At 31.4% G+C, this 27,994-nt stretch overlaps 1 protein-coding gene across 1 annotated transcript in view; it reads left to right on the top strand.

Annotated features, from left to right (window-relative positions):
- LOC145241466 (Golgi-associated plant pathogenesis-related protein 1-like) overlaps positions 1–16,490 on the top strand; it is a 45,399-nt gene extending 28,909 nt beyond the window's left edge. The window contains exons 3-4 of the mRNA XM_080104447.1: positions 12,758–12,880; positions 15,550–16,490. Of these exons, the coding sequence (XP_079960573.1) occupies positions 12,758–12,880; positions 15,550–15,722 (296 nt within the window). The 3' untranslated portion in view covers positions 15,723–16,490. The remainder of the gene's footprint in view (positions 1–12,757; positions 12,881–15,549) is intronic.
- The last annotated feature ends 11,504 nt before the right edge of the window (positions 16,491–27,994 follow it).

Raw genomic sequence — 27,994 nt, 5'->3', positions numbered from 1 at the left:
GACAAGATGTCATATTCCAAAAATCACATCTGACCTAAAAACATTATTATTTGGAAGGCCATCCCTATTTTCGATTGACGTTTGTTTCTCTAAAGCTTGACATGCACACTGGGGGGGGGGTGAAAGATGACACCGCTTGAATTCTAGGAACATATGGTATTTATTTGCTGCCCCACTGAGCAAATTAGGCACAAGGCCGATTTTTAATGTGAGGAGTGATGGGGAAATGGGGACCAACTCCCCGGGGAGTAGGGGAGCTGGATAGTGACAGTTGGTATGAAGGATTGCCCCTACATTGACCAAGGTCTTATATGTGGGGTCGCCCCCACATATGGTCTTTGCTTGCAGTATCTGTCGAAACAGATGGTATTTATTTGCTCCCCCACCGAGCAAATTAGGCACAAGCCCAATTTTTAATGTGAGGAGTGAAGGGAGGGGGAAGGGAAAAAGGGGACCAGCTCCCGAGAGGTGGGAAATGGGAGCTGGTTAAAGGTCAGGTATGTGCGGTTACCCACACATCTGGTCTTTGCTTGCAGTATCTGTTTCGACAGATACTACACTTGGTATTTATTTGCTCCCCCACTGAGCAAATTAGGCACAAGGCCGTTTTTAATGTGAGGTAAAAACCAGCTCCCCTAAAAGGGGTCACTCTGGTTACCAAAAATAATAATTGTCCCAGTATAGAGGGTTTCCCCTCCATTGACTGGTACAAACCATCTTAAGTGCAGCATCTGCCGGAACAGATGGTATTTATTTGCTCCCCCACCGAGCAAATTAGGCACAAGGCCAATTTTTAATGTGAGGAGTGAAGGGAGGGGGGAGGGAAAAAGGGGACCAGCTCCCGAGAGGTGGGAAATGGGAGCTGGCTAATGGTCAGGAATGTGGGGCTGCCCCCACATCTGGCCCTTGCTAGTCATAGCTAGTCATAGCTTGCAGCATCTGCCGGAACAGATGGTATTTATTTGCTCCCCCACTGAGCAAATTAGGCACAAGGCCGATTTTTAATGTGAGGAGTGAAGGGGAAATGGGGACCAGCTCCCCGGGGAGTAGGGGAGCTGAATAGTGACAATTGGTATGAAGGGTTGCCCCTACATTGACCAAGGTCTTATATGTGAGGTTGCCCACACATATGGTCTTTGCTTACAGTATCTGCCGGAACAGATACTACACTTTGATCTTAGCCAAAAGACCAAGTAAAAAAAAGATGCGTAATATATATTTATTTCAAACATCACACGTCGCTAAACTGCTGATTCCAAATTCTTAAATAAAAACATTATTATTCAGAAAGCCATTCTTAGTATTTGGAGGTTATGTTCTTTTATATAATCATCAGTTAAGGAGGAACGGTTTTAAGGAATTTATATAAAAGTATCATGTACTAACAGATACCCAACGTAGGTGGAAATATATTGAATGTTTCCTAGCAGATTACCCAGCGTTGCCTGGGATCGAATAAGATTGGTTGATATATGTACTAGCCCAATACCCGGCATCACCCGGGATTGTATTACATAGCTGTACTAGCAGAATACCCAACGTAGCCCAGGAATGGATAAAATTAGTGTATATGGACTAGCAGAATACCCAGCGTCGCCCGGGATTGTATGACATAGCACTAGCATGACATATAAGGAGATTACCCAGCATGGCCTGGGATTGGATAAAATTCATGGAATTTTTACTAGCAGAACACTTGGCGTCGCCTGGGATTGAAAAAAATTGGTTGATATATGTACTAGCCAAATACCCAGCGTCGCTCGGAATTGCATTACATAGGTGGATATATGTACTAGCAAAATACCCGGCATGGCCTGGGATTGGATGAAGTAGGTGTATATTTACTAGCAGTAACGCTGGCGTCGCCCGGGATTGTATGACATAGGTGAAGTATAGGTCCGCATGACAATTTTGAAGGTGCTTGTCCAGTATAGGTTCGATTTGACAATTTTGAAAGTTCTTGTGCAGTATAGGTCCGATTTGTCAATTTTGAAGGTGCTTCTGAAGTATAGGTTCGATTTGATAATTTTGTAGGTGCTTGTGGTGTATAGGTTCGATTTGACAATTTTGAAAGTTCTTGTGCAGTATAGGTCCGATTTGTCAATTTCGAAGGTGTTTGTGCAGTATAGGTCCGATTTGAAATATTTTGAAGGTGCTTGTGATGGTCAGATTTACAATTTGTAAGGTGCTTGTGCAGTATAGGTCCGATTTGAAATATTTTGAAGGTGCTTGTGATGGTCAGATTTTACAATTTGTAAGGTGCTTGTGTAGTATAGGTCCGATTCGAAAAATTGTAAAGGTGCTATTACAGAATAGGTCCGATTTGAAAAATTTTGATGGTGCTTGTGCAATATACGTCCTATTTGAAAAAAATTGAAAGTGCTTGTGCAGTATAGGTCCAATTTGGAAAATTTTGTAGATGCTTGTTCAGTATAGGTCCTATTTGACAATTTTGTAGGTGCTTGTGCATTATAGGTCCGATTTGACAATTTTGAAGGTGCTTGTGAAGTATAGATCCGATTTGACAATTTTTAAAGTGCTTGTGTAGTATAGGTCCGATTGAAAATTTTGTAATTGCTTGTGAAGTATATGTCCGATTTGAAAATTTTGAAGGTGCTTGTTCAGTATAGGTCCGATTTTACAATTTTAAGGTGCTTGTGCAATATAGTTCCGATTTTACAATTTTTAAGGTCCGATTTGACAATTTTGTGCTTGTGCAGTATAGGTCCGATTTTACAATTTGTAAGGTGCTTGTGCAGTATAGGTCCGATTTGAAAAATTTTTGTGGTGCTAATGCAGTATATCTCCGATTTGAAAAATTTAAGGTGCTTGTGCAGTATAGGTCACATTTGAAAACTTTTGACGGTGCTTGTGCAGTGTAGGTTCGATTTGCTCATTTTTAAGGTGCTTGTGAAGTATAGCTCCGATTTGAAAATTTTGAAGGTGCTTGCGCAATATAGGTCCGATTTGACAATTTTTAAGGTGCTGGTTTAGTATAGGTCCGATTTGAAAAATTTTAAAGATGCTTGTGCAGTATAGGTCCTATTTAAAAAATTTGAAGATGCGTGTGTAGTATATCTCTCATTTAAAAAAATATAAAGGTTCTTGTACAGTATAGGTCATGTTTGAAAACTTTTGACGGTGCTTGTGCAGTGTAGGTCCGATTTTGAAAAATGTTAAGGCGCTTGTGCCGTATAGGTCCGATTTGAAACATTTTAAAGGTGCTTGAGCAGTATAGGTCCTATTTGACAATTTTGTAGGTGCTTGTGCATTATAGGTTCGATTTGACAATTTTGAAGGTGCTTGTATAGTATAGGTCCGATATGACACTTTTGAAGGTGCTTGTGCAGTATAGGTCCGATTTGACAATTTTGGAGGTGCTTGTTCAGTATAGGTCCGATTTGAAAAATTTCGAAGTTGCTTGTCAATATAGGTCCGATTTGAAAATTTTGAAGGTGCTTGCGCATTATAGGTCCGATTTGACAATTTTTAAATGTCATTATGCAGTATGGTCCGATTTGAAAATTTTTAGGTGCTATTTGACAATTTTGTAGGTGCTTGTGCAATATAGGTCCGATTTTACAATTTTTAAGGTGCTTGTAGAGTATAGGTCCGATTTGACAATTTTGAAGGTGCTTGTGCAATATAGGTCCGATTTTAAAAATTTTAAAGATGCTTGTGCAGTATAGGTCCGATTTGACAATTTTGAAGTTGCTTGTGCAGTATATCTTCGATTTGACAATTTTGAAGGTGCTTGTGCAGTATTGGTCCGATTTGACAATTTTTAAAGTGCTTGTTAAGTATAGGTTTGACTTGAAAAATTTTAAGGTGATTGTGCAGTATATCTCCGACTTGAAAAATTTTAGGTGCTTGTGCAGATTTAAAAAAAAAATTAAGGTGCTTGTGCTGTATAGGTCCGATTTTACAATTGTGAATGTTCTTGTACAGTATAGGTCTGATTTGACAATTTTGAAGGTGCTTGTGCAGTATGGGTCCGATTTGACAATTTTTAAGGTGCTTGTGCTGTATAGGTCCGATTTGACTATGTTGTAAGTGTTTGTGCAGTACAGGTTCGATTTTACAATTTTGAAGGTGCTGGTGCAATATAGTTCCGATTTTACAATTTTTAAGGTCCGATTTGACAATATTGTGCTTGTGGAGTATGGGTCCGATTTGACAATTTTGAAGGTGCTGGTGCAGTATAGGTCCTATTTGAAAAATTTTGGTGGTGCTTTTTTGACAATTTGATAATTTTTAAGGTGTTTGTGCAGTATAGCTCCGATTTGACGATTGTGGATGTGCTTGTGCAGCATAGGTCCGATTTGACAATTTTTAAGGTGCTTGTACAGTATAGGTCCGATTTGAAAAATTTTAAAGATGCTTGTGTAGTATAGGTCCTATTTGAAAAATATTGAAGATGCTTGTGCAGTATATCTCTGATTTAAGAAAATGTAAAGGTTCTTGTACAGTATAGGTCACATTTGAAAACTTTTGACGCTGCTTGTGCAGTGTAGGTCCGATTTGAAAAATGTTAAGGCGCTTGTGCCGTATAGGTCCGATTTGAAAAATTTTGAAGGTGTTTGTGCAGTATAGGTCCTATGTACAATTTTGTAGGTGCTTGTGCATTATAGGTCCGATTTGACAATTTTGAAGGTGCTTGTATAGTGTAGGTTCGATCTGACAATTTTGAAGGTGTTTATGCTGTATAGGTCCGATTTGTAAAAATTTTGAAGGTTCTTGTGCAGTATGGTCCGATTTTAAAAATTTTAAGGTGCTTGTTCAGTATAGGTCCGATTTTACAATTCTTAAGGTTCGATTTTACAATTCAGTATAGGTCGACTTGAAAAATTTTGAAGGTGCTTGTGCAGTATAGGTTCTATTTGAAAAATTTTGAAGATGCTTGTGCAGTATATCTCTGATTTAAAAAAAATTGAAGGTTCTTGTACAGTATAGGTCAGATTTGAAAAGTTTTGAAGTTGCTTGTCAATATAGGTCCGATTTGACAATTTTTAAGGTGCTTGTGTAGTATAGGTCCGATTTGAAAATTTTTAAGGTACTTGTGCAGTATAGGTCCTATGTGACAATTTTGTAGGTGCTTATGAATTATAGGTCCGATTTGACAATTTTGAACGTGCTGGTACAGTATAGCTCCGATTTGACAATTTTTAAGGTGTTTGTGTAGTATATGTCCGATTTGACAATTTTGAATGTGCTTGTGCAGTGTAGGTCCGATTTTACAATTCTTAAGGTGCTTGTGCAGTATAGGTCCGATTTGACAATTTTGTAGGTACTTGTGTATCATAGGTCTGATTTGACAATTTTGAAGGTCCTTGTGCAGTATAGGTCCGATTTGACAATTTTGAAAGTGCTTGTGCAGTATAGGTCCGATTTGATAATTTTGAAGCGCTTGTGCAGTATAGGTCCAATTTGACAATTTTTAATGTGCTTGTTCAGTATAGGTTCGACATTAAAAATTTTAAGGGACTTGTGCAGTATATCTCCGACTTGAAAAATTTTAGGTGCTTGTGCAATATAGGTCCGATTTAAAAAAAAATTTAAAGGACTTGTGCTGTATAGGTCCGATTTGACAATTGTGAATGTGCTTGTGCAGTATAGGTCCGAGTTGACAATTTTGAAAGTGCTTGTGCAGTATAGGTCCGATTTGATTATTTTGAAGGTATTGGTTCAGTATAGATTCGATTTGGACAATTCTAAAGGTGCTTGTGCACTATATCTCCGATTTGAAAAATGTTATGGTGCTTGTGCAGTACAGGTCCGATTTTAAAAATTTGAAGGTGCTTGTGCAGTATATGTCCGATTTTAAAAATTTTGAAGGTGATTGTGTGGTATAGGTCGAATTTGAAAGATTTTAAAGGTGCTAGTGCAGTATAGGTCCGATTTGAAAAATTTTGTAAGGTGCTTGTGCAGTATAGGTTCGATTTGAAAAATTTTGTAAGGTGCTTGTGCAGTATAGGTCCGATTTGAAAAGATTTAAGGTGGTTGTGTAGAATAGGTCGGATTTGAAAATTTTTTAAGCTGTTTGTGCAGTGTAGATCCGATTTGACAATTTTGGAGGGGCTTGTGCAGTATAGGTCTGATTTGACAATTTTGACGGTGCTTGTGCAGTATATGTCTGACTTGATAATTTTGTAGGTGCTTCTGCGGTATATGTCCGATTTGAAAAATTTTAAATGGCTTATGCAGTATGGGTATGATTTGAAAATTTTTTAAGGTATTTGTGCAGTATAGGTCGGATTTGAAACATTTTGATGGTGCTTGTACAGTACAGGTCCGGTTTGACAATTTTGAAAATGCTTGTGCAGTATAGGTCCGATTCGACAATTTTTTAAAGTAGTTGTGCAGTATAGGTCTGATTTGATATTGTGAAAGTGCTTGTGTAGTATAGGTTTGAGTCGACAATTTTGAAGGTGCTTCTGCACTACAGGTCCAATTTGATAATTTTGAAGATGGGTTACTAGTTGGGAATACCAAATGCTTCATGTAGGTCACCGAATTAAATAACATTGTCTGTGTCATTATCAGATGGGTGACTACTTGCAAATACAAAATGCCTGATGTAGATCACCAAAGTTAAGCAACATGTTCTTTGTCATTATCAGATGGGTGACTAGCTGGGAATACCAAATGCTTTACGTATCACTAAAGTTAAGCAAAATTAAGCCTGATCAATATCAGATGGGTGACTACTTGGGAATAAAAAATGCTTTATGTAGATCACCAAATTAAACAACATGGAGTCTGGTCATTATCAGATAGGTGACTACTTGGGAATAACAAATGCTTTGTATAGACCTCTAAAGTTAAGCAACATTATCTTGGCCATTAACAAATGTTTTATGTAGATCACCAAAGTAAAGCAACATTGTCTTGGTCATTATCAGATGAGTAGCTATTTAGGAATACCAAATGCTTTATGTAGATCACCAAATTTAAGCAGCATTGTCTTTGTCATTATCAGATGTGTGACTACTTGGGAATACCAAATGCTTTGTGTAGATCACCAAAGTTAAGCAACATTGTCTTGGTCATTTCAGATGGGTGACTACTTGGGAATATAAAATAATTTATGTATATCACTAAAATTATGCAACATGGACTCTGGTCATTATCAGATAGGTGACTACTTGGGAATACCAAATGCTTTACAAAGATCATCAAAGTTAAGCAACGTGGAGTCTGGTCATTATCAGATAGGTGACTACTTGGGAATACCAAATGCTTTACAAAGATCATCAAAGTTAAGCAACGTGGAGTCTGGTCATTATCAGATAGGTGACTACTTGGGAATACCAAATGCTTTATGTAGATACAAAAATTAAGCAAAATGTAGACTGGTCATTATCAGATGGGTGACTACTTGGAAATAGCAAATGCTTTATGTACATCAACAAAGTTAAGCGACATGGAGGTCTGGTCATTATTAGATGGGTGACTACTTGGGAAGGCAAAATGCTTTTTGTAGATCACCAAAGTTAAGCAACATTGTCTTGGTCATTATCAGATGGGTGACTACTTGAGAATACTAAATGCTTTATGTAGATAACTAAAGTTACCCAACATTGTCTTGGTCATTATCGGATGGGTGACTATTTTGGAATACCAAATGCTTTATGTAGATAACCCAAGTTAAGTAACATTGCCTTGGTCCTTGTCAGATTGGTGACTACTTGGGAATACCAAATGCTTTGTGTTCATCACCAAAATTAAGCAACATTATCTTAACAAATGGGTGACTACTTGGGAATACCAAATGCTTTATGTAGATCACTAAAGTTAAGCAACATGTTCTTGGTCATTATCAAATCGATGCCTACTTGGGAATGTAAAGTAATTTATGTATATACGTAAAGTTAATCAACATATAGCCGTGTCCTTATCAGATGTGTGACTACTTGGGAATACAAAATGCTTTATGTAGATCACCAAAGTTAAGCAACATGTAGCCTGGTCATAATCAGATGGGTAACTACTTGGGATGCAAAATGTTTTATGTAGATCACGATCACCAAAGTTAAGCAACATTGTCTTGGTCATTATCGGATTGGTGACTACTGGGGAATACAAAATGCTTCATGTAGGTTATCAAAGTTAGGCAACGTGGTCTTTTTTCATTAACAAATGGATGGCTACTTGGGAATATCAAATGCTTTATGTAGATCACCAAAGTTAAGCAACATTTCTTGGTCATTATCAGATGGGTAACTACTTGGGAATACCAAATACTTTATGCAGATCACTTAAATTAAGCAGCATTTTCTTGGTCATATATATATACTAGCGGAATACGCAGCGTCGCTTGGATTATATGAGGGTGGTAGAAAGTTTTTCCTGGAAATGTCTTAAACAATTTTCAATCTCAAAATTACTTTATTTGTGACGTCGATTCTGGATGTGGCTGAAACTGCTTACGACCTCAAAATTAGATTAATTCATATATATTTTTTGTTTTCTATGAAAGATTAATAGGCCAATTTCTGTAGGGGGTGATCCATATTGTTTTAATTTTTAATGTTATCATCCGAGAATTATGTGATGGCTGTAGTGGGGAGGAGAAAAAAGCATGATTATGTTAATTTAAAACAAGCTGCTCTTGAGTTCTCTTTTGGGGTTGTTATGAAGAGAGTAATGTCCGTTTTGGGGTTAAAAAGAAATGTCCCACAATGTCGTATTCCAAAAATATAGAATATCTGTGGAATCATATTTCGGAAAAAAACATAATTTATTATGTAGTTGGTATGTGGGAGGGAACAACTACATTAATATTGAAATTCGTGGTAAAGTAAAAGTTACCTAAGTAATATTGAAATTTATGATGAAACTATGCTTAACCAAAATGCTGTATTTATGTACTACTTTGGAAAGTCTAATGATCTACTTTCTAAAAATAGTTTCAGTTTTCTTAAAATTCTGGTAGTCTTGGTGGTAAGAGAAATTATTTAACATGTTGTACAATACCGGTCGATAGTATGTGAAATTGTTTCATGTATGTTTTTTAATTACTCGTCCGAGGGTAGGTAAAATTATTTTAAATATGTGTTGTATATTACCAATCCCCGCAAAGGAAACATTATTTCATATATATGGTATAAATTACTTATCCTACATAAGGTACAATTATATGATACGTGTAATACCCGTCCTACGGCAGGTAAAATATTCTTTTGCTCGAAAAAGCTAATGATACCATAGACATGTAAAATTCCTCTATCCCAAGAATAACAAATATGTTCAAAATCAGCTTCAATTTTCTCATTGTTTATACGGTCCCGAGCAACGCCGGGTAACCCCGCTATTCTATGTAAAGGGCGAAAATTGACGCGAGCGTTTGTGTATGTATGCTTTTTGCATTGGGCTTCTTGCGGCGGTTCGATTCCGCGAAAAGTTTTTGCATATTTCCCATTCGCAAACCGACATCCTTTCTGTCTTTTTTTGATCGAGTTAAACAAAATTGTCACTGTGGCGTCGTCTCGGGTGTTTGTCTATTTCGTATAAATAAAGCGAAATTATTCGAATGCAAACGCCTGGACTTCGAGCCGGGAAGTATCTGTTCTGTAATTGGTCCTTGGTCAATGTAGAGGAAACCCTTCATACTGAGACAATTACTATGTATTTGGATACTGCCAGAGTGCCCCCTTTTGGGGGAGTTGGCTTTTTCCCCACATAAACAAACGATCTTGTGTTTTATTTGCTTTCGTGGGAGGTTTAAAAGCAATGCCATTTCTGCAAGCCATTTTTTGTTTTTTTGACTACGTTAAATTTGAATGCTTTAGACATCCGGTCGCGTCATGGAGTAGCGTTAAGACGTCAGATTTTCAACATCAACAAAACAGCAGCATAAATATCAACAAAACATCAACATATACATCAATATAACCATCAACATAACCATCAACATAAACATCAACAAAGCATCAACACTAACGTAAAAAACATCAACATAAACATCAACAAAACATCAACATAAATATCAACAAAACATCAAATTAGACATCAACAAAACCATCAACATAACCATCAACAGAAACATCAACAAAACATCAACACTAACATAAAAAACATAAACAAAACATCAACATAAACGTAAACATAAACATCAGCATAAACGTAAACATAAAAATAGACATTAAAAAACATCAACGAAAGCATAAACATCAACAAAACATCAATATAAACATAAACATCAACGAAAACATAAAAAAACGTAAACAGCAACATAAATATCAACATAAACATCAACATAAACGAAAACATAAAACCAGCATAAACATCAACGAAAATATAAAAACAACACAAACATCAACATCAACATAAACAACATAAACATAAACAGCAAAATAAAATGAACATGAATATAAACAATATCGACATAAACATCAACAGCTATATAAACATCAACATAAACATCAACGGAACATAAAATCAACATAAAAATCAACATAAATATCAACATAAAAATATACCTGATCACAAATATAAACATAAATAAAAACATAAACATACACATAAACAACAACATAAACATCAACATGAACTACAACATACACATTTACATAAACAACGGCATAAAACAGAATAAACAACAACATAAACAACAGCATTAGCAATAACATCAACATAAGCAACAACATAGACATACAACATAAACAACATAACAACACTAGAAACATAAATAACGACATCAACACAAACAACATAAAGACATAAACATAAGCATAAGCATCAATATAAGCATCAACATAAACATCAATATAAACAAGAACATAAACATAGCCATTAACATTACCATCAATAAAAAACAACAGCATTAACATTAACATCAACATAAACATCAACATAAACATAAAAATATCAACAGCAACATAAACATAAGCATAACCATCAACAGAAGCAACAACCGAAACATAAACATTAGCATAAACATCGACATAAACATGTATATAAACATCATTAAAACATAAACATTAACATAAACATCAACATAAACATATACATAAAAATCATTAAAACATAAACATTAACATAAACATCAACATAAACATATATATAAACATCATTAAAAACATAAACATTAACATAAACATCAACATAAACATATATATAAACATAAACATCAAAATAAACATATATATAAACATAAACATCAAAATAAACATATATATAAACATAAACATCAAAATAAACATATATATAAACATCATCAAAAACATAAAAATCAAAATAAACAACATAAAATAAACATCAACATAAGCAACAACAACAACAACAAAAACATCCACATCAGCAAAAACATGAACATAATCATCAGCTTAAATGCCAACATCAACATAAACATCAACATAAACATCAACAAAAGACAGCAACATCAGCAAATACATTAACATAAACATCAGCAAAAACAGTAACATCAACATTAACATAAACAATTACAAAAAGCTTCAACATTAATCTCAACATCAACAACAGCATAAACATAAAAAATGGAGGTTACATCGAATGAAACGTTGTGAAAACTACACTGAAGATGAGAACAGTAGTTCGATGAATCCAAATAATACGGATAACCAATTCTCATCTAAAAAATTTAGAAACGTAAAACGCTGATATATTTTGATGTTCAAATAGACTTTGTCATTTAGTTTGGTATTTGCTCAACTGGTTATGAATGTTTTCGGGAATCTAATATTCTTCAGTGAACAATGTTGGCATGTTGTCATTTATGTTCGATGATCAGTTTTACAAATGTATTAAATCCCTTTCTAATTCTTATTATTTGCGATTCGTCTTTCAAGAAAGAATTAAAAACTGACATTCAAAAATACAAAAGGACAAAATGGAACAGCTGTCTTAAAATATCTTATTATAGCATGCCTATTATTTACAAAAGAATCACTTTTATACACAACAAAAGTTAAATATTTCTTGATTTCCTGTATGTGTTTTATTAGTAAATCTTTATGTGTTTTATTTATTATTTATTTGTGTTGATATAATTTTATGTACATTTTAATCTATAGAGCATTGAAGTGTCGTGTGTTGCTTGTTATTAAATTTTTCAATTAAAAAAAGCACTATATTCTAACACCTCCTAACTACAAGAAAATTACATAATATTCATATTTCATTCATTTTATTTGTTTATTTCATTTTAATATACATAAAATAAACAAATATAATGAATGAAATATGAATATTATGTAATTTTCTCGTAGTTAGGTGTTAGAATATAATGATTTTTTAATTGGACAAATTGTATACATCATTTTCTTTTTAAATACATACAGTAAAAAAGTAAAACCTCGATGAGGTGAAAGACTTTGCATGTTTAAAGCAATTGAATCAATATCAAAGCAATTTTCGACAATTTTATAAAGTTAAAGGAAACACTTGAATGCTGAAATAGATCCTCCTTCGCCCTTTCTGTCGATTTTTCATTTCTTTTTCTCTTCCTCATTCGCCATTTCCCGTTGACCACCCATCGTTTTTTCTCTTCCGCTCTTTTTCATTCCTTTCAACTGTCGATTTCTTTTACTCCATCTCTTATCTTTCGGTTTTTACATAAATAGACAACAATGTTAAACAATCAGTACGGAAACAAGTAAGGACAATCATGATTTTAATATATATAAATATATAAATATAAATATATAAATATAAATATATATATATATATATATATATATATATATATATATATATATATATATATATATATATATATAATTCTTTTTAATTCCAGGTGTCGGTGAAAGTATAAGTTTTTTAGAATTGAATGGTAAACAACCTTCGGGAAAAGAACTCGCCGAATCGTGGTATGCTGAGATTAACCATTACGATTTTGACCACCCAAGATGGCGAAAGGGTAACGTATATATTTATTTGTATATTATATGTATATATATTAATTTTAGACGTGACCTTGTGAGTCAGTCATGTTTTAAATAGAAATGCGCACATTAATTATATATAGTCAATCACAGACATACAGTTTCGCTTCTTATATATATATATATATATATATATATATATATATATATATATATATATATATATATATATATATATATATATATATATATATTTAAAGTGATGGTTGTGTAGTTCCAACGAGAGAAAAAATGTATATTTAAAAGAGTGTAGCCATCAACAATTGTGGGTTTTTTTAAAAGGTTTTCATCATATTTTTATTTTAAAATATTTTTATAACGCGTTTCGAGCTTAGGGTGTGCTCTCTTCAGATATTTTCGTAAAAAGTTTTTCTTTAAAATGGGAGTTTGTGGATATGCCTCCGCTGATATTAAATATGTTTTTCATAGTGGCGCGATGCGTGTGTTCAGTGTTTAGACGTTCTGTCTCCAAGTGTAAGTGTTTCACTGTGACCGGTCAAAGTTAAAAAAAACCCACAATTGTTGATGGCTACACTCTTTTAAATATATATATATATATATATATATATATATATATATATATATATATGTATATATATATATATAAGAAGCGAAACAGTATATATATATATATATATATATATATATATATATATATATATATATATATATATATATACCAAGTTGAAGATATTCAGGAGATGTGCCCTGCTAGGTTTATGACATGCATATGAATATTTATGTGGAAGCCTTACTGCAAATTATTTCCACTAATTCGCTATTATCCACCTCCCCCCCTACGCCGTCTTCTTTCGTTGATATCTAATAAGATAATGAAACACTCGTAAACTTGGCATATTGTTTTCATCCCTCCCCTTTTCTTATAGAAATGTACTGACCCTTTCTGTCTTCCTTACGTATTTTGGTTCTTTTTTCTTCTTTTCTTTCTTATTTCTCCTGTTTCTTAATCTTTTTAGCTGTCATTTTCTTTTCTTTTTTATATCTTTCTCTTTTATCTTATTAAGCTTTAATATCCCCTTTCCCAACATCACCTTCTATTTTTAAGTCGTAAATATCACTTAAAATCACCCCCCCCAACTTCCAGCTAGCGATTTAATATCTTATATATATATATATATATATATATATAGAGAGAGAGAGAGAGAGAGAGAGAGAAAGAGAGAGAGAGAAAATAGGTTTCACTGTGTTCATTTAAGAGCCAGATTATTGCAATAGAAGACGAACTTGATTTCCGTCGCCTGACGAGGAACTTTTGGGTTTTAATAAACAAATTGTTTCAAAACGTTAGCATAGTCAGCGCAGCGACTATGTTTGTCTATATAAATATATGACTATATTTTTCTATATAAATAAAAATATTGCACACACACACACGCGCACACACATATATTTGATCATCATCTAGTGGTTAAATCTCATTCTAAAAAAATAGATTAAAAAAAAATTAAATATAGAGACTTTACTTAATTGATGTCTAATGACTGTTGGTCAAAGTTAATGAAAATCTGTAATATTTTAACTTTCAAATGTTGTGCAATATTATTTGCTCTAAAATCATTTCAAATACTCAAAAAAAAAATGAAATAGACGAGAGATTAATTATCTTGTGTTCATTCTTGTAAACCCTGTTTTGTATTCATCTAGGTTTGTCTTTGTATTTGTTATTTTGGCTCGAATCACCTTTTTTTACGTTTTCACTTCAAATTCATCAGGTATGTCAGATATTTTTATTCGGTTATTTCGATTTTCTCTTTCGCCCAATAACTCCGCTTGTAACTGTTGACTAGCAAAGTTTTCACCTTCTCTGTTTCACGATCTATACGTTTGCTTAAAACTACAATTTCCCTTTTCCCCACTGTTGTACGTGACCTTTTAAGCAATTTAATGAACACATTAAATTATTAATAAGCATATAATCTCTATCACGGTCAGACGCATTTTAGATCTTGCAAATGGTCGCTAGCCATTGCAAATGCTTTGAACTGGGAAAATGCGAGCATTTGTCATTAAAATATTTATTGTAAAATGTTTGTTGACTAATGTACATTTTCTGTATATATTTCTTGTTTATATTTTACATTAATCATCAATAATTTAGAAAATTATTTATTTTTATTTTGTTTATTTATCAATGATTAAGATAATTGTTTTTATATTGCTATTATTTGTATTTATTTTTTATTTATCTTAATTAATTTATTTTATTAATTAATAATTAAGACGATTGTTTTATTCTACAATTATTTGTATTTATTTCTTAATTTATTACAATTTCTTTATTTTATTACTTGACTAACAAATGTCATTACCCGCGTGCACGTGAATGTGCTGGTGCGGACAGTTCTATGTTCTTGTATGTACTTCATCATAATAGGAATTTTATTATGTTCTTGTAGGCTTCATGATAATAGAAATTTTATTAACAATTCACTCAAGAAACTAACTGCGTATTTATTAGCTAATTGTAGACATAAATACGTCCTCTGCCACAGATCGAAAATTATAAAACTACAAATAAAGACAAAATTCGTAGTATACATAGAACTGACGAGCCACACATGGTCACATGCACGACATTTGTTATTATGAATGTATTCTTAAACATTTTTTTACCATTTTGTAGGGGCCAAACATTTCACGCAAATGCTGTGGAAGGCGACCACGGAAATTGGCGTCGGAATTTCCAAAATGAGAAACAAAAATCAGTACGTTGTGGTCATCCAGTACCGGCCACCCGGAAACAGTAATATGCCCGGCGAATTTCAGAAACACGTCCCACTACCAAAGTCCAAATAATAAGACATTTCACGAATAAAGAAAAGGAAAAATTACAAAAAATTGGAATAAAAAATCAATAAGATTTAACTGATCTAAAGACGATATTATTTCCAATAAATTAGTACGAATAAAAGAAACATTTCTTAAATATAAATATAACACATGAATGCATGTATATGTAAATATATTTTTACACACACACACACACACACACACACACACACACACACACACACACACACACACACTGTTATAAGTCATAAAGTTCGCCATTCTACCTAATATTTGCTAAGTAATATCCCGTAAAGTAGTTTTACTTGTATGCGGAAGGAAAATGAAAAACTCATGATTGAATCCATCTTTTATCAAAGTTCAAAATTACCTTATGCAAACGTATTGGATACATAAGACTTTTTTAAAATTTTCAATCGGAAGCTTGTATTTTAAAATAATTTATATATTCGAATTTTCGATAGTATTGCAACGTTATCTCTGACCAAAGACAGAAGCTTACAGTTTTTTACAAGATAGTGCTTCTAATCATCTGACTCTTTAACTGCAATTCAAGGACTAAAAATGATAAAAACTAAAGCATTATCTAGGAATATGAAGGATAGAACTATTGAACGTCACAAAGGAGGATAAGGTTACCGAAAAATTAGCAAAGAAATTAATCTAGAACCAAGTACAGTAGGAAATATCATCAGAAAGTATAAAAAGTATTGCGACGTTACAACAAACCTTCAAAGAAATGTAAGACAAAGAAAAATAAAAATTTTACTATTACTCGTTTTGAAATTAAAAAGGGTGTTGGAATTAAAATAAAGTAAAAATACCATTAGCAGAGCTTTTACATCGTACAGACTTTCCTTCAAGGTGACGATGAAAGTGCTTTTACCGAAAACCAGACATATCAAAGATGGATTAAAGTTTGTCAAAACTTATGGAAAAGAAAAAGATATGCAGTTTTGGAAAAAGATAATTTGGTCGGATGAAATGAAAGTTGAACTATTCGAAAGGAACACAGCAACAATCATTTGGCAAAAAATGGCATTTGCTGCTTTAATATTCCTTGTAAGCATTTTGAAGTTTCAGCATAATTTTCCTCCTTAGTTTTGTCATCTGATTACACACTCTATTTTAAAGGAACCTTCTGTACATTTCACGTATAAAAACGCTGTTGAATTACTTTACATTTGATATACTACCTCAAATATCATAGTTTCTTTTTAAAGGGCAGTTTAAGGGATTTTCATAGTTGCATTAATTTATTTAGTTATTGCTGGCATTTGCTGTTTAACAAATATATGTATGGATATAAGGCAACTCTTATATATATATATATATCATAAAAAGAGTCATATGCTTATATATATATATGTATGCGTAAATCTACATAAATGATGGATTCATGCATTTATGTATTTATTTATGCCTACATATATATGTACTTAGTCATACATATAAATGTTTGCATTCGTACGTAATATGCATATTCATCTATGTATGCACATATGTATAAATGCATATATATGTGTATGCATATATTTGCATACATATTTATATATGCATGTGTGAAGGTATATGTATGCATAAATACAATGACACGCGTGCGTATTGGATGTTATTTTCTGCTGTAACTCTAGTTTATGTTCACCATATTTACTGATATTTGGTAAATACAGTAATAATATCTGGATAGCAAATTAAAAATTCGTGGTTGAAATATTTTTTACTCAAAATAAAAAAATAACCATACACAAAAGTATTGGAGACATCAATTTAATATTTTCCTGCGAAACCTCTGCTTTATCTTTTCCGGTCACTTTCTATAGTTGGCCACAAGTTTTTCACACTTATCTACCGTTACCCCCATTCTTCCATGCATAATTCCTCTAAGTGCTATTTTATGGATCCCGCTTATTAACGCTTCAAAGTATTTCACAAATTCTCAATTGGATTCAAATCAGGAGGTAGACTTGACTAATTGGGCGTATTGATACCATTAATTTCAAACCATTTCCTTTGTAAGCCTTTGCAGTATGTTTGAAAGCATTGCCGTGTTGAAGCACAGAATTCCATGTCTTTAAGAAGTTTCAGATTTCTGAAAATTTCCTTAAAACATCTTTGTACATTCCACTATTTATTCTACCATAGGTAATTCTAACTCACCAGTGTCTTGGATGAAAGCATCCCCATATCAGAATGGAATCACGACCAAACTTATATATGCCTTCAACAAGCACAATGCCATCTATATAATTATATAGATGGCATTGTGCTTGTTGAAGTCAGTGTCATTTTTTCAAGTAATTTTTAGTATAATACTTTTTTTTTTTTTTTTTTTTTTTTTTTTTTTTTTTTTACAAAGGCATCACCACATTATCAAGGCCCAGAGGCCACTCAAGGATAAGGGTTAAAGAGTGTACAGTAGAAGTTGGTCAATATAGTAATCATTAGTAATGAAAATTTGGTAAATTTAATAACTTATATGGAACGGCTCATCAAGAACTTATTTACTTTAGACTTGAACAAAACCATATTGTAGTCAGCCGGAAAGCAGGAAAACGGAAGACAATTCCACAGGCGTGCAGTTCTAAGAAAGAAGCTTTGTTCATGGAATTTACGTTTAGGTTTAGGCACAGATAAAGAGTGGGGGAAATTATTGATAGTGTTTACAGCTAGACGAGTGTTTCTTGTGAAAGTTTGGCGAGGGGGGACCATAGATTGAAGCTCAGTTGAACACTTTCCATGAAAATAACGATACATCAGAGACAAACTCGCAACATCTCTTCTGTGAGATAGAGGTTGCAAGGAGGAGAAAAGGACATCTCCTACGAGGCTACGAAGTCTATTTTGAACTCTATCAAGGCAGGACAAGTTCTTTCTAGCAGCTCCTGCCCAGATGTGGCAGGTATATAATATTATTATCATATTTTACTATCGCCCGAATGAGGATTTTCAACCTAAAGAAGCTTCCAATTTATCATTATCTATCACGTTATCTGAGTGGGAACAATGTGGGAAAACTTAAACTTCTGTTTCTTAGATGTGTAGTTTTATTACAATATATCTATAATATAAAGCTGAATGTGTGTGTGTGTGTGTGTATGTGTGTGTGTGTCTGGTCACGAATAGGCTCTTATATGGTTGACTATTTAAAAAAACTGAATACATATAATGATAGACGATGTATCGAGACACAGGAATAGGTATGTTTGATCTGGCAGAACGGTGGTTCATTAAAATTGTCGGGTCTGCGTTCGCGCCTGGTCCACAAATATGGAAATAAAAAAATTTAAAAAAAAAACGTGTAAAAGTGTTTTTGATATAGATGTACATAAGAATATTTTGATAATCATGTTTTATCTTAAATAGGGATGGTATAATAAAATTGTGGGGTCTGCGTTCGCGTCTGGCCTCCATAAAATAGAAATAGGTACAAACTTTAATAAAGACTTTTCATATCTATCTGCGTAAGTATACTTTGATAATTATGTTTATTATTTTATGCTTACTTTCATCATATTTGGCTTTGGTTTTGATACCCCCAAATTCGAACCAATCTCTTTACAACCGTTCCTTTTCATAACCTATCAGAGTCCATTTTCTGTAGGCTGTTTTGAACCCAATCAATGACGGGTAATTTTGCTAGTACATATATATATATATATATATATATATATATATATATATATATATATATACACGCACACACTATATATATACACTAGCAAGCCGCCTGCCATTGCCCAGTGGTAAAATACGCTTAAATATGATATTTTGATTAATGCAGACTTAGCATTACTAGTCAACCCGTGACCCGTTGAGTCAGTATGTTAGATTAGCTATGGAATTAATGTATGAGCGTGACACTTCTGGTGTAAAGAAAATAGGTTTTTGTGACATAACAGAAAACTTTCTATGAAAGTATATTAAAATGAAAAAGAATATAGATACATATCTATGAGTCGTTCTTTTTATAATTGTTTATTAAAAAAAAACTTACAGCCATTGAATTGTAAGTGGTTTGCCATACTTATAGGTAAATGTGCACTGAACAGATACCATAATACTTAAAATTAAATTCAAATTTTGATATATCTTTTAATTTAAACGCAAAAAAAAAACAAACAATTGGGATGCTAAAAACGTACACAGTAAAAAGAATACCTTTTATTGTTGCGTTGATTATTTATTAAAAAAATATTTTCGGGGTTATTTTTATGTAGAAGAAAATGTATTAATGTTTTTTAGGAAAGGTGTATTAAAAAATGGAGAATAAATTAAAAAAAAAGAAGGCGGTGGGTAAATCGCCGTTGTAAAATGCTCTTATAGTTGTCAACGGGTTAAAGTAGATTTATTTGTAAGAAAATTGCTTTAAAATAACTTAAACGTAATACGGAAATGAACGACGTAAAAAATGTAGAAAATATTAACAATTGTTTCTTTGGATAATTTAAACGTGAAAAAAAAAACAATTGGGACGCTGAAAATATACACAGTAAAACAATACGTTTTATTGTCGCGTTGAGTATTTATTTGTAAATATGTTCTTTTTAATTTGCGTTACAAATACATCGTTCATTTCCGTATTACGTTATGGGTTTATGTTTATGTACGCATGCGCAACCGGAAGTCGTAAACCGGGTGTTGGGTTACAAAACCCGTTACAAAGTCATTTGAGTTTTATAATTATATAGATTATATTGGACCTAATATATTGTAGTTATCTAAACAGTTAAAAAAATGATTTCTGCGCCACCACTGAGAATCGAAACCAAAATGTTTAGCTTACGATATACCTCTTCTTTGATATTAATGCCTGAGCTATGAAGACATGTTTGCTTCAAAACTAAAAATTGAAACATGAACCAATAGCTATTATGTTACACATGCATATTCGTAATGCCGTTGTTCGACTTTCACCTGACAAATTGCATTTTTTTTTTAATTTTCACACTTTTGCACAGATTTCCCCCAGCAAAACAAGTAACATAAAAGTCCGCATGAGTTCGAATACACTATATATTAAACGTTTGCATATTGGTAGACCAAAACCTGACAGAGGCGTTTGGTATGCAAAATTTTTAAAACCAATATATATATATATATATATATATATATATATATATATATATATATATATATATATATATATATATATATAGATTTCGGTTGATTATAGAGTGTCCAAAATGTCACTGAAGGATTTCGAACTGAATAAAAATAAAAAAGTAAAATAAGATGGATATACACACTGTATAACGATGTTTCAATTTTGAATTATTTTTTACCATAGAAAACTATGTTAACTGGCTAAAGGCGCATACAAGAACGGCCCGTAAAAAATTCAAAAGTAAAAAATATTCTGGTGCAATCAGCTAGAATCGAAACCGAAAGCAAAACTGTGGCATTCCCAGATGGTGACGTTACCACTGTACTAACGTAACACGCATATTATCTGATTAAAAATTAAAACTAAACTCAGATGAATTTTAAAAATATATAGCGATCTTTTTCAATTTTTACCCATTTTTGTCTCTTTAAAAACTATTTTAACCGGCTAAAGACCAATGAAAAAAAAAGTCAATAAAAAGTCCAATCATTTGAGGCCCCTAGCACCGCTCTGCGGCTTTTAGTTTCGGAGAGATAGACTTTGAAAATATAGACAGACAGACAGACAGACAGATAGACAGATATATAGCCTCTTATATATTAGACGCTCGGGGGGGGGGGGCTTTGCCCGGGCGTAAAATGCGTTTAAATATATATTTTTGCCTAGATTTCATTTATAGAGTCGTGATTTGAAAAGTAAAAAAAAAGTATTTTAATTCCATCAGCTAGATTCGAAACCGAAAGCAAAACTGTAACATTAAAAGCTGGTGACGTCACCACTGTACCAACGTTACCAACGTTACACGCATATGAACTGATTAAACATTAATTATCAACTAAAATGAATATATAAAATGTAAACGATTTTTTCAAGTTTGACAAATTTTTTACCTTTTAAAACTATTTTAATCGGCTAAAGACCCATAAAATAATTCATAAAAAATCCAATCATTTGAAGCCCGTTTGATATAAACACGTTTGTAAATATAAAATAAATAATTGAACTACCACAAGAAAATATAAAAACTTTAAAAACTTATAATAAATACAATTAAATAAATAATTAAACTACGACAAGAAAAAAAGTCAAGAAATACATAAATTTATAACAAATATAATAACTTCATAATTGAACCAAAACAATAAAGCTATAAAATATATAAACTTGTAACTATATTATATAATAAATTAATAATCAAAACTACAACAATTAAAAGTAAAAGACATATATAAGCTTATGATAAATATTATATAATAAAGAAATAATTAAACTAAAACAATGAGAAATATAAGAAATATATGAACTCATTATAAATATAATAAATAATTAATATGGCTATAATAAAAAATATAAAAAATATATGAACTTATAATAAATATAATAGAATAAATTAATAACTAAACAACACCAATAAAAATATAAGAAATATATAAACTTATAATAAATAAACTTTTTTTAGTTAATAAGTAAACTAAAAATATAAAAATATAAAAACTTATAACAAATATAAAATAATGAATTAATAATTAAACTACAACAATAAAAATAAACAAATATATAAACTTAATCTATAATATGATAAAATAACAATAATTAAACGACAACAATAAAAATATAAGAATAAAAAACTTATAATAACTATAATAAAATAAATCAATAATAACAATAACAACGATAAAAATATAATATAGAAACTTATAATAACTATAATATGATAAATATGAAAATATAAGAAAATAAATCAATAATTGAACTACAACAATTAAAAATATATGATATATATATACACTTTTAATAAATACTAGCAGGACCTGTGGAAATTTAACAGGGGACTTATTCATATATAATATATTGACGTTGGCATTCTGTAGATGAGACGCTCTGATATTATTGTAGCTCTTTTATTAAATGTGCAAAAGTATTTATCTAAGCTAACAGGGACGATTGGCATATCCCGGTTTTAAAGTTCGCTTTAATGTGATATTTTAATTCTTGCAGATTTCGTATATATTAGAGTAAATGTTTTTCGAATTTTATATATTAAAAAGTTGCGATTTCAAAAATACAAAAATATATTCATATGATTTGGGTGCATCAGCGTGAATCGAAATCGAAACCAAAACTTATGAAGAATTCTTTATAAAATTCTTTATAAAACTAGATTATTGGAGTTTCACCAGCTATAATTGAAACCGAAACCAAAATGTATGAAGATTTCTTTATAAAATTATTTATAAAAAATAGATGATATAAGTGCTATTAGCTATAATCGAAACGGAAACGAAAACTTCCAAAGAATTCTTGGTAAAATTATTTATTACAAGAAATGGAAGTTCATAACAATTAAAGGACAGTTACTCGGATGTAAGTGTAACACAAAATAAATAACACCCACGCTATCCAAATAATATATGAATAATACAGTAGCGTCCAAAACTAAGAGACAAAATTTTCAATTTAATATTTGTTAGAAATATAAACTGCGAAAAGCTGAAATTTTGAAAACTGGTAGTCGTTATCATTCATAGTAACATACTAAAATTTGAATTATTTGCAAAGGATAGAAAAAGAATTATAACAATTTATTTATTTTCAAAATAGGAAGCCCAAAAGTAAGGGACAAAACTGAAAAAAAAAAACAATGTAAACAGTAAGCTATATTCAAATGTTTTGATTTCCGCTAAAGAATAAGTCTTACTTAGTCATTTGTAAACGTTGCATCAGCCGGCACCATGGCGAAACATCAAAAAACTTGGTTACTCTGTGAGACAAGCTATTGTGAAGCTACGTAAAGAAAAGCATACCATTGGAGAGATTTCAGAGAAAGTAAAACGTTCCAAGAGTGTTGTGGGCAGGATTGTTAAATCCTACAATGATACTGGAAAAATAGTTAGTGATTTTAAAACTGGTATACCCCGCAAAACTTCGGCAAGAGAAGATCGAATAATGCAGTGTATGTCATCAAAGGACCGTTTTAAGTCTTGCACAGAAATTAAAAGAGTTATAAATAGTACTTCATGTGTTAATGTGCCAAGCAGATTGTTTCTAGACGACTGCAAGAAATATGGCTGTTTAATGGAACCCCAGGAAAGAAACCACGTGTTAGTTCGAAGAATAAGAAGAGATTAGAGTTTACAAACAGGTATGTAATTTGGGCATATGAAAATTGGGCAAATGTGTTTTTCAGTGATGAAAGCAAGTTTAATTTATTTGGAAATGATGGAAAAAAACAATGTAAAGAGACGTATTGGTGAAAGATTTAGTGCAAAGTGTACTAAGAAAACTGTCAAGTTTGGAGACGGAATCGTCATGGTATTTGGAATGTTTTCTAGCCAAGGTACAACACCTCTTGTCCGGTTACAAACTCGTGTAAACGCGTAGATCTATAAAAACATTGTTCAAGATCATGTTGTGCCAATCATACAGAATTCAGGTTTCGATTGGGCTACCTTTATGCAAGATAATGCCCTATGTCACAAGGCAAAGGTAGTAATGATTAACCTTAGGAAGCAATATTCCGACATTATGGATTGACCACCGCAAAGTCCTGACTTAAATCCAATAGAAAATCTTTGGAAGACCTTAAAGTGAAAGTTATGGAAAGAAATCCCACTAACACGGAGGATTTGGAGGCGAAGCGTCGAGAAGAATGATCTGAAATTAGTATCGAGGATTGTCAAGAACTGATTCGTTCTTGTAGTCGAAGATGTGCAGGTGTCATTGACAGCAAGGGCTCATTTATTAAATTTTGAGTGTACATGTATTTTATTGTTTTTTTCTTTGCTGTTTACATTGTTTTTCTCAGTTTTGTCCCTTACTTTTGGACGTTCCTATTTTGAAAATAAATAAATTGTTATAATTCTTTTTCTATCCTTTGCAAATTATTCAAATTTTAGTATGATAACGACTGCCAGTTGTCAAAATTTCAGCTTTTCGCAGTTTATATTTCTAACAAATATTAGGTTGAAAATTTTGTCCCTTAGTTTTGGATGCTACTGTTTAATGAATTAATAATTAAAGTACAACAATAAAATGTATAAGAAATATGTAAACTTATAGCAAATATAATAAAATGTATAAGAAATATATAAACTTATAGCAAATATAATATAATATTAGGTTGAAAATTTTGTCCCTTAGTTTTGGATGCTACTGTTTAATGAATTAATAATTAAAGTACAACAATAAAATGTATAAGAAATATATAAACTTATAGCAAATATAATATAATAACCTAGTAGGACTTGTTTACCGATGTTGCCCGGTGGAAGCCTGACCCTCCCCCTCCTCGCAAAAATGTAAACTGCGGTTGTTGTTGCTGGCCACTGCCGGCCCTGATCAATTGCGGTCACAGGCGGCCGTGGCCGAAATGAAATATTCTGGCTTTCACTGGCAATTAGTGCTTGTTTGAGGCGATAACATGCAGGTCCTCTTTTAACTTAAGGGAATGCATGAATCTGTATGAATTAATAAAATTACGAAAAATAGTTCATTAGAATAATAATAGAAAGTAAAACAGAAGTTTTAGAAATTAGGGATTCTAACTTCATATATTCAACTGTTTAGAATGACCGTAATCAGTGATTGCAGTTTTAGCTGTTTCCGTTTGTTGTTCAAGTCTTCGTGTTCTTTTCAACTCTTTCAAATAGTATTAAATTAAATTCCAGTTGTATGTTGTATTTTTTTAACGTGTCAAACAAAACGATTACGGCTTTTTTCACTTTTTTACTTTAAGTATTGTCAAGTATTGTTTAAGTATCTTTACGTTTGGGATGTCTATTCAGACATCCCAAACTCATCGTAGACAAACACACCACATCCTCATGTAAAGAACGGCTTTCGGGGTAAAAAGCCCTCTTTTTTATTAAATAATTCCCCTAAATTTAACCGTGATAATCGTTGTCAGCATATCACCCCGAAAATTAAAAAAAAAACTTGAGTGGGGGTAATGTCGGTAGTAAAGAAGTAGATATTTTTTATCGCGCGTTTGTACAAACCTGTCAGCCATTGAATTACTTAACTTAATATTTTGCCCAAATATATAAGTAAGGATTTCTGAAGAATAGCGGAAGTATTGTATCCATTTAGTGCTTCCATATCTTAATTGAAAGACTTGCCGGTGTGTTTGAAAGTTGGGGTCTAGTTTTATGCACAATTACCTAGTTTTTATCCCTCTCTCTATCTCTATATATTCTTCCTAACTCTCTCTCTCTCAATCGATTCATCACCTTCTCACAGTCAAAAAGCTATGCGGAAAAGATAAGTAACATAATTGAAATCGAGCTAATTGCCGAAAAATATGTAAGTAATTTAAATCGCCCACATTAAAAGTAAATGTAAAAAAGGCATGAAAAAGAAAAAAAAACGCCCCGTTATAAAACAAAGAAAAAAATAGCAAGCCACCCCGAAATAAACACATACATATTTTTTCAGTGTTTATTTTTTATTGGGGGAGATAGTGGCATGTTCCTCATGTGTGCATAGGCAAGTGTATAATTAGACAGTATTAAAATTATTTATGCTCAATTATTATGTTTATATTTGGTTTATTTTTTTTAAAAACGATAACCTTTTGGAGAGAGAGCCGCCATATTTCAAAAGTCCTGGAGTGTTCGTTATGTATTATAGGGGTATATTCCGGAATAATCGGATTGTCAGATCTCAACCATTGAAAATAAGCGGAATTTGAGAAGGAAGAATTTATTATTTTTATATCGCGAAATGGAAAGATTACGTTATGTCTATGAGTTTATGATCCAGTTACAAAAGGTGCAAGTACAATATCTGTAGAATGTGTATATTTCCTCCTGGTCTTGCTGGGGCGGTAGGAGAACTTAATATTTAGGGGGAAATAGGAACTACTTCCTCTAAAGATGCTGCGATTGTGATAGTGTTGTTCCTAGGATGAAATGTAAGATGTTATTATAACGACTAAATGTCCCTAAAATGTCGTTCAAAAGTTGCATAAGATAGTGGCTAATATTCTAGACATTATATATTTGTATGTGAAATCTGTTGTTGCAAACCTACCGTACTTTGATCTCAATCAAAATATTATAACCTACCGTACTTTGATCTGCAATCAAAATATTATATATTAATTATTAAACTATAACAATGAAAAAATTGAAGAAATATATAACATTATAATAAATATAATATTAAAATTAAGAATTGAACTACAACCCTAAAAATCTAAAAATATATAAAGTTATAATAATATATAATAAATTAACAATTAAACTACATCAATAAAATATATATAACATATATAAGCTTATAATATAAAAATTAATAATTGAACTACAATAATAACAAATATATGAAATATATAAACTTATAATAAACATAATAAATTAAATTAATACGTAACACCGGAAATATAATAAAAATTACTAACTGACCAATAATAATTTTTAAAATATAAGATATAACGAATAATAAATATAATAGATCAAATAATTAATTAAATTGAAACAATAACATTAAAAGCAATATATACGCTTATAATAATATGATATAATAAATTAATATTAAAAATACAAAACTAAAATTATAATATTTATATAAATTTGTTATGATAATGATATAATAATTAAATGATTAAAATACAACACTAAAAACATTAGAAATATAAAAACTTATAAAAAATAAATATAATAAATAAATAATAAAACTACAACAATAAAAAGTATACGAAATATATAAAAATATATTAAAAATAACAAAATCAATTAATAATTGAACTGCAACGCCAGAAATATATAAACTAAGGATAAATATAATATAATAAATTTATAATAGAACCACTATCATATAAAATATAAGAAATATAAGAACTTATAATATAATATAACCAATAAATAATTAAACTACAACAACAAAAAATATAAGAAATATACACAATTATAAAATATTAAAAATATCAATAATTTCTTTAACTACGCCAACAAAAATATGAAAAATATATAGACTTATAATATATATATAATTAAAGAAATTAATTATTGAACTACAACACAAAAAATATAAAATATATGAGAACTTGTATTAATTGTTAATTTAATATTACTTATAAAAATATTAAAAGTATAAATATATAATGAATATAATATAATAGATTAATAATTAAACTACAACAATATAAAACATAGGATATATCAATTTATAA

Source organism: Euprymna scolopes, chromosome 20 (genome assembly GCF_053919585.1).
Source record: "Euprymna scolopes isolate OS-2025 chromosome 20, ASM5391958v1, whole genome shotgun sequence".
NCBI classification, from domain to species: domain Eukaryota; kingdom Metazoa; phylum Mollusca; class Cephalopoda; order Sepiida; family Sepiolidae; genus Euprymna; species Euprymna scolopes.
This window is presented reverse-complemented; position numbering and strand designations above follow the sequence as displayed.